This window comes from Carettochelys insculpta, chromosome 13 (genome assembly GCF_033958435.1).
Source record: "Carettochelys insculpta isolate YL-2023 chromosome 13, ASM3395843v1, whole genome shotgun sequence".
Classification (NCBI taxonomy): Eukaryota; Metazoa; Chordata; order Testudines; family Carettochelyidae; genus Carettochelys; species Carettochelys insculpta.
Window position 1 is genome coordinate 710217 of NC_134149.1, and position 14785 is coordinate 725001.

General features: G+C 65.8%; 1 protein-coding gene across 5 annotated transcripts; it reads right to left on the reverse strand.

Annotated features, from left to right (window-relative positions):
- Positions 1-231: 231 nt before the first annotated feature.
- GJB1 (gap junction protein beta 1) lies at positions 232-14257 on the reverse strand. Of its 5 annotated transcripts, none has more exons than XM_075007606.1 (2): positions 13898-14257; positions 232-1501 (listed from the first exon to the last, which is right to left on the reverse strand). In XM_075007606.1, the coding sequence occupies exon 2, from the start codon at positions 1487-1489 to the stop codon at positions 650-652; it is 840 nt and encodes a 279-aa protein (XP_074863707.1). In that variant the 5' UTR covers positions 1490-1501; positions 13898-14257; the 3' UTR covers positions 232-649. The 5 variants fall into 5 exon arrangements, with proteins under 5 accessions (XP_074863707.1, XP_074863711.1, XP_074863708.1 ...); XM_075007610.1 differs by having other exon boundaries at positions 232-1394; positions 13898-14254; XM_075007607.1 differs by lacking the exon at positions 13898-14257 and adding an exon at positions 4456-5791.
- Positions 14258-14785: the final 528 nt, after the last annotated feature.

Below are 14785 nucleotides of genomic sequence, written 5' to 3' on the forward strand. Positions count from 1 at the left end.
CTCTGTGCGCCTTTGGGCAGGGGCTGCACAGCCCCCAGAGCCATGCTCCCTGCCCAATGGGCTGCTCTGAAGGCCTGGCAGTGTCTGGGGCCCGCAGTGCCCAGCCCCAGCAGGCGAGGAAGGCTTTAGCTGAGCAGGCTGGCCTGACAGGGCTTGGGGCACCTGCAACCTCACCCCCAAGACAGCCTGAGCCCTCGCGAGCGCCAGGAGAGAAAGGAAGAGAAGCAGCTCCTGAGAACACAGCTTTAATGGCTGGCATGTCTGACAGGCCCACTTGCCAGGCCCCTGGTGGCCTTTCCTTCAGCAGCTCCTGGGGCTGGGCCCCCAAAAGGGTGAGGGCACCTTCCACTGGGGGGCTGCGGGCAGGCCTCTGGGGGGCAGCATGCAACAGCTGCGGCAAAGTCCGAGAGTGCTGCGGCCCTGAGCCTGGGGCTGGACGTGTGAGTGGCAGTGCCTGTGGCCGCGGGCTCCAGCCTGTGCTCCTGACGAGCTGCAGGCTCGGAGCTCTGGCAGGCGCCAGCATACCAACAGGCTCGGGGCAGCGCTCTTGGGCTCCCTCCAGAGCCAGCCTCCATGACTCCAGTTGGAGGCTGAGGGGTTGAGGGCTGTCTGTGCCACGGCAGGGCCCCACGCAGCGGGGCTGGTGCTTCTAGCAAGCAGAGCAGCGGTCACTTTTCTCCTGCAGACCGGGGTTGCGGCGCAGCATGTCCTTGAGGGAGCTGTCCTGCTCAGTCAGCAGCTGGTTGATCTCATTCTGCTTGTACTCGGGGGACAACTTGTGGCCATACAAAGAGCTCTTCCCTGAGGTGGGGTTGGTGGCCCGCTGGGCCCGGCGGGCACAGGCCCGCACCACCAAGTACACCAGCTCAGCCACGTTGAGGATGATGCAGACACCTGAAGTGGCCAACATGAAGACGGTGAAGATGGTCTTCTCGGTGGGCCGGGAGATGAAGCAGTCGACGGTGTTGGGGCAGGGGTAGGCCTCGCACTTGACCAGCCGGATCATCTGGTAGCCCGGGTAGATCATGTAAAAGATGTACATGAAGGCGGCCTCGAAAAGCAGCCGGAAGATCACACTGCAGACATACGTCCACCACAGGGAGCCTGAGATGCGCATCTTGTGCTTTTTCACCTCCTCTAGGTGCTTGCTGTCCCCATGCCCTGTCAGCACCAGCAGCTTCTTCTCCTGATGCTGCTGGTAGGCCACATGCATGGCGACCAGCAGAGCAGGCGTGGTGACCAGGATCAGCTGCAGGGCCCACAGGCGCACGTGAGAGATGGGGAAGAAGTGGTCATAGCAGACACTGTTGCAGCCCGGCTGCTGTGTGTTGCAGGTGAAGGCGGATTTCTCGTCCCCCCAGACGCTCTCAGCGGCCACCACCAGCACCATGATCCTGAAGATGAAGATGACAGAGAGCCAGATGCGCCCAATGGCAGTGGAATGCCGGTTCACACCACTCACCACTGCATAGAGGCCTGCCCAGTTCATTGTGCCTCACGCCTGCAAGAGACAGCAGTAGAAGGTCACGTTAGCAGCCCATGGACCCTAGCAATGGGCCCTGTGCACTGACAGGAGTGGCAGCTGGCAGCCAAGAGTCGTCAAGGCTCTGCGGGTGCCTTCACTGCGCTTCTGACTGAGCCCTTTCCTGTGCTGACCTGCGTGTCCCCACAGCACTGCCAGAGGGAGCGGGGGCCCAACCTCTCTGCATTAGGTGTTTGCGGACGGCAGCCACGTCGAGTCAGCACGCCAGACACTCGGTGTGTTTCCCACCCACATGCTTGTAAAGAAAGCCCGCCGAATGGCAATCACTCTGAGCAAAGGCCAGGCTCTCCGCTGGCGTCTGCAAGTGCCTGCAACAAGCAGGGAGCTGGGAGCTAGCCCTACACCTTGGTGAAGTGTTGACTTGGAAACCTGGCACTCTGCTTTCTGTTGTTGACGTAGGTCACTCTCGCTGGTCTGTCACGGGCACATCCAAGACACATGCTTATCCCCTCCTGCGGGGTGGGGGGCAAGCTCCAAATCCTCCAGGCCCCAGCCATCTGACCCCCAGCTATGCCCTGCTGACTTCTGCCCTGGCTGCAGTACTGTGAAGCTGAGGAGGCAGGAACAGCATAGAACACGTTCAATGGCAGGTGGAGATTGGGGCCTGGGGAGCCTGCGCTGGTCAGATTGCTCATTTGCATATTAATTGCAGTTCGCTGCAGAGCACTATGGGGTTGATAGTTGGCTGGCTGGAGGGCAGGATGGGCCCTGACTGTTGACCTCTGGGGCAGCTCTCCCCAGCGGGAGCGGTGCTGGAGCAGGGAAGGGTGCAGCATTCTTTGTCACGCACCCTGACTGCTGCTGTCCTCCAGCGCCCAAGAGGCACAGCCAAGGGCTTTGCTCTCTTGCAGTGGCCCAGCCTGGGAGCAGACATCTTAGCAGGACGGGCACCCAAGGGTGGAAGCCCAGAAAGCACGATGGCAGCTGGGGCTGGGGCTGGGGCAGAACTACTGGCTCATCTCGCTTGGGTGGAGCAGGCACCAAATGGGCACTGGAGTAGGGGAACTGCATGAGCTCCATGCCAAGAGTCAGGGGCACCTGTCTGCCCCAAGAGCCTCCCGGGCAGGGTCTAACCCTTCACTCCCCCTCCCTGTGCCCTCAGCCCTCTTGCTCTGCTGATCAGCAGTGCCTGGCTCTGCTACCTGCCCCCTTTTGCGAGCTGTTACCTCCCAGCCCCGGCTGAGCCACAAGGGGGGACCTGGCACAGGCTGTGAGACCAGCCTGGCAAAAGGACCCTATGCCCCCCACCCCCAGAGCACATGGAGCAGCCACAGCATGCCTAGGAGATGAGCCGAGCTGAGCCGAGTCACAGCCACTGCCTGCCGGACCCACTGAGCCCAGTGCCCAGGCAGAGCTCTGCAGAGAGGCAAGAGCAGGAGATGGGTTGGGGCCTGAGGTGGCCCCGTTACCTGGTGGTGAGGAGTGCGTCTTGCTGAGCAGCCCAGGAGGGTCCCTGCTAAGCTCTCATGTCTCCAGGCAGGAGTGTGTGTGGCCCAGCCCCCAGCGCCGCCTGGCCTTGGCTCTATCTGCCACTGCCCTGCACTGGGAAGTCATATGCTGCTTTATAAACAGTTCACATACAATGAGGCTTTTATGGGACCCCGAATAACACACTGCAGCATTCAGATCAAACGCCCTGACTTCCGCCTACTCCCTGCCAAACAAAGTGCCACTGTCCTGCATTCCAGTCGGGCCCAGCCCCAGGCCTGCTCCCACCTTGCCAATGAGAATGAGAGCCTGGCTCCCTGCCCTCCTGGCTGGTCATCCATGGCCAGGAAACCCACTGTGGTGGGCTCTCCACTGCACCCCAGGGAACACGCCGGGCGCTCACCGAAGGGATGGCTTGCTGTGGCCCCAGAGAACACGTTGGGCGCTCAACAAAAGGACGGCTCACCGTGGCCCCAGAGAACACACCAGGCGCTTGATGAAGGGATGGCTCGCCTTGGCCCCAGGAAACACGCCGGGTGCTCGATGAAGGGATGGCTCCCCATGGCCCCAGGGAACACGGCGGGTGCTCGATGAAGGGACAACTCACCGTGACCCCAGGGAACACGCTGGGTGCACACTCAAGGGATGGCTCGCCTTGGGCCCAGGGATTACGCCGGGCGCTTGACGAAGGGATGGCTCGCCTGGGCCTCAGGGAACACGTCGGGTGCTTGATGAGGGGATAGCTCACCATGGCCCCAGGGAATACACTGGGCGCTCGACGAAGGGACAACTCGCCGTGACCCCAGGGAACATGCTGGGTGCTTGCCAAAGGGATGGCTCGCCTGGGCCTCAGGGAACACGCTGGGCGCTCGATGAAGGGACGGCTCGCCATGGCACCAGGGAACATGCCGGGCGCTCAACGAAGGGATGGCTCGCCTTGGCCCCAAGAAATAGGCTGGGCGCTCGATGAAGGGACAACTCACCTTGGCTGCAAGGAACACACCAGGCGCTCAATGAAGGGATGGCTCTCCTGGGCCCCATGGAATACGCCGGTTGCTCAACGAAGGGACGGCTTGCCGTGGCTCCAGGGAACATGCTGGTTGCTCCATGAAGGGATGGCTCACCGTGACCCCAGGGAATACACTGGGCGCTTGACAAAGGGCAGACTCGCTGTGACCCCAGGGAACACGCTGGGCGCTCAACGAAGGGACGACTCGCCGTGGCCCCAGGGAACACACCGGGCACTCGATGAAGGGATGGCTCGCCATGGCCCCAAGGAACACGCTGGGCGCTCAACGAAGGGACGACTCACCGTGGCCCCAGGGAACACACCGGGCGCTCGACGAAGGGAGAGCTGGCTGTGGCACCAGGGAACACACCAGCTGCACGCTCAAGGGACGACTCACCATGGCTCCAGGGAACATGCCGGGCGCTCAACAAAGGGATGACTCGCCTTCCCCCCAGGGAAAACACCGGATGCTCACCGAAGGGACGACTCGCTTTGGCCTCAGGGAACACACCAGGCGCTCGATGAAGGGACAATTCGCCTTGGTCCCAGGGAACACACCGGGCGCTCAACAAAGGGACGGCTTGCCATAGCCCTAGGGAACACGCTGGGCACTCGATGAAGGGATGGTTCGCCATGGCCCCAGGGAACATGTCGGGCGCTCAACAAAGCGACGGCTTCACATGGCTCCAGAGAACATACCAGGCGCTCGACGAAGGGATGGTTTGCCTTGGCCCCATGGAACACACCGGGTGCTCGATGAACGGACAACTCACAGTGACCCCAGGGATTACGCTGGGTGCTCAACGAAGGGACGGCTCAACATGGCCCCAGAGAACACGCCGGGCGCTTGACGAAGGGACGACTCGCCATGACCCCAGGGAACACGCTGGGCGCTTGATGAAGGGATGACTCGCCATGGCCCCAGGGAATACGCTGGGCACTCGACGAAGGGGCGACTCACCGTGACCCCGGGGAACACGCTGGTCGTTCAACGACGGGATGGCTCACCATGGCCCCAGGGAATACGCTGGGCGCTCGACGAAGGGATGGCTCACCATGGCCCCGGGGAATACGCTGGGCGCTCGACGAAGGGAGAGCTGGCTGTGGCACCAGGGAACACACCAGCTGCACGCTCAAGGGACGACTCACCATGGCTCCAGGGAACATGCCGGGCACTCAACAAAGGGATGACTCGCCTTCCCCCCAGGGAAAACACCGGATGCTCACCGAAGGGACGACTCGCTTCGGCCTCAGGGAACACACCAGGCGCTCGATGAAGGGACAATTTGCCTTGGTCCCAGGGAACACACCAGGCGCTCAACAAAGGGACGGCTTGCCATAGCCCTAGGGAACACGCTGGGCACTCGATGAAGGGATGGTTCGCCATGGCCCCAGGGAACATGTCGGGCACTCAACAAAGCGACGGCTTCACATGGCTCCAGAGAACATACCAGGCGCTCGACGAAGGGACGACTCACTGTGACCCCAGGGAACACGCCGGGCGCTTGATGAAGGGATGACTCGCCATGGCCCCAAGGAATACGCCGGGCGCTTGATGAAGGGATGACTCGCCATGGACCCAGGGAATACGCTGGGCGCTCGACGAAGGGACGACTCGCCATGGCCCCAGGGAATACGCTGGGCGCTCGACGAAGGGACGACTCGCCATGACCCCAGGGAACATGCCGGGCGCTTGACGAAGGGACGACTCACCGTGACCCCGGGGAACACGCCGGTCGCTCAACAAAGGGATGGCTCACCATGGCCCCAGGGAATACGCTGGGCGCTCGACGAAGGGACGACTCGCCATGGCCCCGGGGAATACGCTGGGCGCTCGACGAAGGGACGACTCGCCATGGCCCCGGGGAATACGCTGGGCGCTCGACAAAGGGACGACTCGCCATGGCCCCAGGGAATACGCTGGGCGCTCGACGAAGGGACGACTCGCCATGGCCCCAGGGAACACGCCGGTCGCTCAACGAAGGGACGGCTCACCATGGCCCCAGGGAATACGCTGGGTGCTCGACGAAGGGACGGCTCACCATGGCCCCGGGGAATACGCTGGGTGCTCGACGAAGGGACGACTCACCGTGACCCCGGGGAACACGCTGGTCGCTCAACGACGGGATGGCTCACCATGGCCCCAGGGAATACGCTGGGCGCTCGACGAAGGGACGACTCGCCATGGCCCCAGGGAATACGCTGGTCGCTCGACGAAGGGATGACTCGCCATGGCCCCAGGGAATACGCCGGTCGCTCAACGAAGGGATGGCTCACCATGGCCCCAGGGAATATGCTGGGTGCTCGATGAAGGGACGACTCACCGTGACCCCGGGGAACACGCCGGGCACTCGATGAAGGGACGGCTCGCCATGGCCCCAGGGAATACGCTGGGCGCTCGACGAAGGGACGACTCGCCATGACCCCAGGGAACATGCCGGGCGCTTGACGAAGGGACGACTCACCGTGACCCCGGGGAACACGCCGGTCGCTCAACAAAGGGATGGCTCACCATGGCCCCAGGGAATACGCTGGGCGCTCGACGAAGGGACGACTCGCCATGGCCCCGGGGAATACGCTGGGCGCTCGACGAAGGGACGACTCGCCATGGCCCCGGGGAATACGCTGGGCGCTCGACAAAGGGACGACTCGCCATGGCCCCAGGGAATACGCTGGGCGCTCGACGAAGGGACGACTCGCCATGGCCCCAGGGAACACGCCGGTCGCTCAACGAAGGGACGGCTCACCATGGCCCCAGGGAATACGCTGGGTGCTCGACGAAGGGACGGCTCACCATGGCCCCGGGGAATACGCTGGGTGCTCGACGAAGGGACGACTCGCCATGGCCCCAGGGAATACGCTGGTCGCTCGACGAAGGGATGACTCGCCATGGCCCCAGGGAATACGCCGGTCGCTCAACGAAGGGATGGCTCACCATGGCCCCAGGGAATATGCTGGGTGCTCGACGAAGGGACGACTCACCGTGACCCCGGGGAACACGCCGGGCACTCGATGAAGGGACGGCTCGCCATGGCACCAGGGAACATGCTGCCCCCCCGGATAGCAAACAAAGTGGGGAGCAGGCAGTGCTCAGCATGAACCAGGGATAGTGGCCAGGACTCCTGAGGAGCATGGCTGGGACATCCCTGGGGTGGGGGTGTTGGACTGAATGGGTATTAATGAATTAATAGCGGTGGGGGTGGGGGCCAGGTGGGGAGCTGGATGTGTAGTGCTGGGTTTGGGGGCAGGGGTGGGGCAGGCAGGCTAGATGGGTGGGGGAACTGAAAGTGGAAGCAGGCGCAGGGCTGGGCGTGGGTCCAGACCAGGCAGCAGTTCCAGTGGGCAAGGCAGGCTGGCCAGGGTGCGTGCTGGGTGTTGCTAGCAGCTGGGCAGTCAGGGGGAAGGGTTGTTAACTAGGCCCGTGTGAAGTGGCCCTGGGTGCAGCAGCTGCGTCACACTCATCTGGGTGCTGGGCTCAGGGGACAGCCTGGCCACGCCGTTCTCCCTGCTGCTGAAGCCCAGGCACGGCACCAGGGAAGCCTGTGCACGGCGCCTGGCAGGGAGCAGCAGCCTGGGGCAGGGCTGCAGAATGCAGCCCATGGGCCAAAGGGACAGGTGTGCAAGCGAAGCGCAGGCGGCGGCAGGGCCGGGTGCAGGAGCCGTAGTGGTGCCAGACCCACTGGAGGCCTGGGCCAGCAGCTGTACCTGTGGTTTGTGGGGACAGACGCTCCCGCCCGCCTCCAGGCAGCGCTGGTGAATGCGCCTGGGGAAGCCCCTCACGAGGCAGCATGAAGAGCAGGCTGCAGAGCCAGCATCAGCCCGGTCAGACTCTGGCACTGGCCCATGGCAGGTGCCCCGGGCCAGCAGCTGAGCACACGGCCACCGCCCGGCCCGGCCTCCCCAGCCCTTGCGAAGGGCAGGGCTTCAAGGCAGCGCCTGGAGCTGGGAGGAGGCAGCTCTGAGGCCTGCAAGAAGCGGTGCAGACAGGCTATCGCTCCGCAGCAGCAGGTCCCTGGGCGCTTCCCAGACACCTGCCTGGCCCCTGCAGAGCTCTCTGAGCCAAACGCTGTCCCTGCGGAGCCGACAAGCTGTTGTCGCCACACGACTGTCCTGGCCGCCAGAGACCTGGCCTTGGACAGGGCAGTGCCAAGAGAACAGGCCGGGTCCCAGCCAGCCCCTGTCCTGCTCCCATGAGCTGTCAGGCCAGACACAGAGAGCTGGTCCTGCCAGCAGTGCCACCCCTGCAAGCAGGAGCCGAGGTGGAGAGGCAGTGAGGAGGGGGCGCTGTGCAGAGACCTGGGGGCAGACCCTCAATGCTCGTAGCTCAGCAATGGGGGAAGCCCCTGAGTCGAAAGCAGCCCCAGAAGGCAGGAGTGGACTGCCCTGCCCCACAGCAGGCCAAGGGCGAGCTCAGTGCGAGGCCCGGAGGCGAGAGGGAATGTGGTTGTGTGACGTGAGCAGGGAAGGCTGCCAGCCAGGGGCAGACCCAGCAGCAGGCACTCAGGCAGCCGTGCAGGGAGCCGGCCTGGGAAGCAGCCGCACAAACAGGGCATACATAGCGAGTTCCCAGGTCAAGAAGGGCTTGTGAGTCCCTGGCATGGCCCAGGACGGAGCCTGCCCCAAGCGGCTGGGCCGAAAGGCCGCCGAGGAGAAGCGGGAGCTCCATCACGCCAGGCTGCATCCAGCTTATGCTGGACCAGGAGACTGGCTTGGTTTGGACTTTACTCCCTCCCCACGGGGTGGCGTCTTGTGATGCAGCTGGAAGACCAATTGCCCAAGAACTGGGGTTTGGGGAGCGGTCGGGTGCTTGCAATGCCATTTTGGGCCACAAGAGGGCGGGGGCCTTATGCACAGGTGCTGCTGAGTTCTGGGCACCCCTGGAGATGGCCCAGCTCACCCAGCTGTGGGGCTGCTCCCCAGCTGGCCCACAAAGCAGCTGCATCTGGCACCCCAGCCCTGCACAACAGGCCAGGGCAGCTGCTGACATTCCCATGGAGCAAGGCAGTGCTCAGTGTGACAGACGTTAGCGAGCTCTCTGCCCTGGTGTTACGGGGTTGGCACCGAGGTGGGGGTTTCGCAGGGCATGCGGGGGGCTGTGGGAGCCCATCTTTAGAATCATAGAATCATAGAAGAGTAGGACTGGAAGGGACCTCGAGAGGCCATCGAGTCCAGCCCCCTGCCCTCATGGCAGGACCAAGCCCTTTCTAGACCATCCCTGAAAGCCATCTATCTAACCTCTTCTTAAACGTCTCCAGTGATGGAGATTCTGCCACCTCCCTTGGCAATTCGTTCCAGTGTTTGATCTTTGTCCTGCTCAGTAAGCGGGTCAGCCTGAGGCCTGCTCTGCTTGGACAGGAAGAGGTGCAGGGGAGAAGGCTGACCGGCCTCCTCAGGGTGCCAGAGTGGCTGAGCTCCCGCTGCCCCAGAGCCATGCGGGATAGCTGCATGCAGAGGCCACGCAGGTCCTGGGCCAGCATCACTCATGCAGTGTGCCAGCCTGCCCCAGGGCGCGGGCATTTGCTGCCCACAGGCAGAGCTCTGGGACTCTGCTGCAGCATGTGCTCGCAGGCAAGGCCAGCTTGAGCCCCTCTATCCCAGAGTGCCAGGGCGCCCTTGTACCACTGCCAAGGGCAGGGCTAGCCCAGCCTGCAGCGCACTCAGACAAGCCCTCTCCAGCAGCAGGCACACTGCAGGGCTGGCTGCTATAGGCCAGGGATGTCTGGGCCCCTGCAGAACAGGCTGCTGCTGAGGAGCTGGGGGGGAAGCCATGGGGAGCAGGAGGCAGTGCTCAGGGGTTGGGTGGGGGCTGGTAGCCGTGGGGGGCAGCACTCAGGGCCTGGTCGCCGTGGGGAGCAGGGGGCGGTGCTTGGGGGCTGGTTGGGTGCTGGTAGCCGTGGGGAGCAGGGGGGCAGCGCTCGGGGGCTGGTAGCCATGGGGGCAGCGCTCAGGGGCTGGTAGCCATGGGGGCAGCGCTCGCAGGCTGGTAGCCGTGGGGGGCAGCGCTCCAGGGCTGGTAGCCGTGGGGGGCAGCACTCCGGGGCTGGTAGCTGTGGGGGGCAGTGCTTGGGGGCTGGTTGGGTGCTGGTAGCCATGGGGAGGAGGGGGGCAGCGCTCGGGGGCTGGTTGGGTGCTGGTAGCCATGGGGAGCAGGGGGGCAGCGCTCGGGGGCTGGTTGGGTGCTGGTAGCCGTGGGGAGCAGGGGGGCAGCACTCCGGGGCTGGTAGCCGTGGGGGGGGGGGGCAGCGCTCCGGGGCTGGTAGCCGTGGGGGGCAGCGCTCGGGGGCTAGTAGCCGTGGGGAGCAGGGGGGCAGCGCTCCGGGGCTGGCAGCCGTGGGAGCAGGGGGGCAGCACTCCGGGGCTGGTAGCTGTGGGGGCAGCGCTCGGGGGCTGGTAGCCGTGGGGGGGGGCAGCGCTCGGGGGCTAGTAGCCGTGGGGAGCAGGGGGGCAGCGCTCGGGGGCTGGTAGCCGTGGGGAGCAGGGGGGCAGCGCTCGGGGGCTGGTAGCCGTGGGGGGGGGCAGCGCTCGGGGTCTGGTAGCCTTGGGGAGCAGGGGGGCAGCGCTCGGGGGCTGGTAGCCGTGGGGAGCAGGGGGGCAGCGCTCGGAGGCTGGTAGCCGTGGGGAGGGCAGCGCTCGGGGGCTGGTAGCCGTGGGGAGCAGGGGGGCAGCGCTCGGGGGCTGGCAGCCGTGGGGAGCAGCGGGGCAGCGCTCGGGGGCTGGTAGTCATGGGGAGCAGGGGGGCAGCACTCCGGGGCTGGTAGCTGTGGGGGCAGCACTCGGGGGCTGGTAGCCGTGGGGGGGGGGCAGCGCTCCGGGGCTGGTAGCCGTGGGGGGCAGCGCTCGGGGGCTAGTAGCCGTGGGGAGCAGGGGGGCAGCGCTCGGGGGCTGGCAGCCGTGGGGAGCAGGGGGGCAGCACTCCGGGGCTGGTAGCTGTGGGGGCAGCGCTCGGGGGCTGGTAGCCGTGGGGGGGGGGCAGCGCTCGGGGGCTAGTAGCCGTGGGGAGCAGGGGGGCAGCGCTCGGGGGCTGGTAGCCGTGGGGAGGGCAGCGCTCGGGGGCTGGTAGCCATGGGGAGCAGGGGGGCAGCGCTCGGGGGCTGGTAGCCGTGGGGGGGGGGCAGCGCTCCGGGGCTGGTAGCCGTGGGGGGCAGCGCTCGGGGGCTAGTAGCCGTGGGGAGCAGGGGGGCAGCGCTCGGGGGCAGTGCTTGGGGGCTGGTTGGGTGCTGGTAGCCATGGGGAGCAGGGGGGCAGCGCTCGGGGGCTGGCAGCCGTGGGGAGCAGGGGGGCAGCACTCCGGGGCTGGTAGCCGTGGGGGGGGGCAGCGCTCGGGGGCTGGTAGCCGTGGGGGGGGGCAGTGCTCGGGGGCTAGTAGCCGTGGGGAGCAGGGGGGCAGCGCTCGGGGGCTGGTAGCCGTGGGGGGGAGCAGCGCTCGGGGGCTGGTAGCCGTGGGGGGGGGGCAGCGCTCGGGGGCTAGTAGCCGTGGGGAGCAGGGGGGCAGCGCTCGGGGGCTGGTAGCCGTGGGGAGCAGGGGGGCAGCGATCGGGGGCTGGCAGCCGTGGGGAGCAGGGGGGGCAGCGCTCGGGGGCTGGTAGCCGTGGTGGGGGGCAGCGCTCCGGGGCTGGTAGCCGTGGGGGGCAGCGCTCGGGGGCTAGTAGCCGTGGGGAGCAGGGGGGCAGCACTCGGGGGCTGGTAGCCGTGGGGGGGCAGCGCTCGGGGGCTGGTAGCCGTGGGGGGGGGGCAGCACTCGGGGGCTGGTAGCCAAGGGGGGCAGCGCTCGGGGGCTGGTAGCCGTGGGGGGCAGCGCTCGGGGGCTGGTAGCCATGGGGGGGGGCAGCGCTCAGGGGCTGGTAGCCGTGGGGGGAGCAGCGCTCGGGGCTGGTAGCCGTGGGGAGCAGGGGGGCAGCACTCGGGGGCTGGTAGCCGGGGGGTGGGGCAGTGCTCGGGGGCTGGTAGCCGGGGGGGGAGCAGCGCTCGGGGCTGGTAGCCGTGGGGAGCAGGGGGGCAGCACTCGGGGGCTGGTAGCCGTGGGGGGGGGCAGCGCTCGGGGGCTGGTAGCCGTGGGGGTCAGGGGGGCTACCAGCTGTGGGAAAGATGCACATCAATAAAGCACCGGACCCGTGGCCCCTCCTTCTGGTAACTGTGTCTATGTGGCAGTTGTGGGTCCATCCTGCAGCCAGGTTCAGACCCAGCCAGCTGGGCAAGCACTGGTGTGATGCAGATGGGGGCCCCCCCAGCTGGCGCCTGGGACTGGCAGGAGCCCTGTTCTGGGGGTGCCACGATGGGTTTCTAGCCAGCAGCCCTGGTCTAGCAAACGCCTCTTCGGGAGGCTGAATGTGCCTGGGCCAGGCGCTAGCCCAGGGTAGGCCTGAGTGCCCTCTGCACCAAGCTGTGCCCAGGCTGTTTGCGGCAAAGCCTGCCAGAGCTGCCTGGGGACGAGCAGCTGCCTGCTCTCCACACAAGGGCCCTGCCGTGCACTTGATTAGCACAGTTGCTAGAGCCCGTCTGTGAGCATCACGCCCCAGCAAGTCGTGCCACCACTCGTGCGCCAGCTGGGCACAGCGGGGACACTCCCTTCCCGGGTTGGCATATGGCAAACTCGCTCTTCTCTGGCAGTGAAACTGGGCCCCAGCAGCAGCTACACACAAGCACACCTGGGACAAGATGCCCCAGTCGGATATGGGCACCCCTGGGCCCAGCCAGCTCTTTAGTGGTCCCAGCAGCTCTGCTGAGCTGGCAGGAGGGAGAGGGGGAGGCCACTGTCTGCCCCTTGGGGAGGTGCAGAGGGTGGGCACTCAGGCTGCTTCACTTGACACCGTCTAAGGGCAAAGGCAGCAGGCCTGTGTCCTGCTCTCCCGGAGCCAGGTGTGACAAGGGGCAGCACCGCATCTCTGGTCATCCAGGAAGAACCAGTGCTGGGAAAGCACCTGGACTATGCTGGGAAACAGGCCAGGGTGTCCCACAACAGGGTCAGAGTGCTGGGCAGCCATGGGTAGGGGAGCCTGGCCTGGGGGGTCAGAGTGCTGGGCAGCCAGGGGTAGGGGAGCCTGGCCTGAGCTCATCCCAGGATTGGCAGCAGGAGCTGTACGAAGGCTCAGCTGCAGCCTGCCTGCCCAGGGAGCACAGGGCAGGCATTGGCCACTCTGAGGAGAGGCGCAGGCTGGGTCTGTCTCCTCTGGGCACAGGCTCCAGCCTTGGGAAAATCCATCTGCTGCACCAAGGACACTGCACCAGCTCCAGGAGCTGCTGGGCGCTGTTCAGAGCCCCCGAACCAGGATGGCAGCTGGGGCTTCCAAGTGCGAAAGGCCTGGGCTGCAGAGGCCGTCAGGGCCCTGTGTGAGCTACCTGTGCCTCTGGTAAAGGTGCACGAACTCCTGGTGCAGAAGGGCAGAGCGTGGTCTCTCCCACCTGCAGCCAAACACACGCCCGCTGACTCCGGGAGTAAGGCTGCCTTGGCTGCCTCGAGACACAGCAGAAGGCACTCTCCTGGCTCAGTCGGGAGCTGCTCTGCTTGCCCCCTCCGCTGGAGCCTGGCAAGGCAGCAGAACCCCCTTCACGGGGCCTGGCTTCCCTTGGTGCTGGCGGCGGGGCTGAGCACCTCACCTCCCACCTCCCTGGCAGAAAGCGCCGAACACCCTCGGCTTCCTGCCTACCCAAACTGACCCCCGCCCCAGCGAGTGATGGGCCGTGGGAGGGAAAAGACCCTCACCTGGGGCAGGGGCAAGGGGGGGCGCTGGGCTGGGCTGTGCAAAGAGACCCCTGAGCTAGGGAAGTTCCCCCGTGGGTGTGCGGCACATGCTGAGCTGTGAGCTGCAGCCCTGCAGAGCTGGCTCTAGGCCCTGCTAGCGGAGGTGGGCGTGGGAGTGGGTCCAGCCCGTGGAGCAGGCTGGGGCAGGGCTGCCCTGTGGAGAGGGCCCCAGACTCACCACTGGCATGGAGGACCAGGCAGGGCACTGTGCAGTTGTCCTTCCTGAGTGCTGTGCGCAGCAGAGCAGGGACCTTTATACTGGCCCTCCCCACTGCAGGCGGCCCACTGCTAGCAGGCTGGCAGGAATTCAGCCAGAGGGGAGGCTTACGCCATCGAGCTTGCTCACCCCCAGGTAAACAGCCTCAGGTGTGGCCTTCTGTGCCACTCAGCTGCCAGCCCTGCTCTTATGTGGAGTTTGCAGCAGCCAGGTCTGCTCCCATGCACTGCCACAGCCTTTTCTAGGCAAGCACCAGCCACATGGCCCCTGCCCCGTGCAGACCGAACGGCTGAGCACGGACTGGGCTGGCACACTTGGGTTGGGCACGCCTGGCCCTGCTGGGCAGGAGCTGCAGCAGCCGGAGCTTTCCTTAAGGGCCACGAAGCAGATGGCCCTGGCTGTAAGCCACTCCCATTGCCACGTCAGCTGCTGGGGTCTGCAAGGCCAGACGTCCCCCGGAGCCCCGGCCAGGCCCACCCAGAGCCTCTGAGACACAGAGACCAGCCCTGATCTGGGCACTTGTAAAGGCAAACACGGGCTGTAACTGATTAACTCGGGCCCCAGCCAGCCCCAAGGTCTCCACAGCTCAATGCCCAGACACAACCAGCCCATGGGACTTCTGCCGGACCCACATGCACTGACCCCTGGACTCTGCTCCTGCTCAGCCCAGAAGGGAACAACAAGAAATGCACCTTGCACCACTACTCACACAGCTCAGAGGCAGGGCAGCAACCCAGGCACTACCCCTGAACCCCACGCCAGACCCCCAGCTCCCTGCACACTGAGCTCCACCCCTGACCCCCCCCGCCAGACCCCAGCTCCCTGCACGCTGAGCTCTACCCCTGTAAG

Bases quoted from the DNA above. Each gene is read 5' to 3' on its own strand.
- GJB1 (XM_075007606.1), bottom strand. From the start codon at position 1,489: ATGAACTGGGCAGGCCTCTATGCAGTGGTGAGTGGTGTGAACCGGCAT.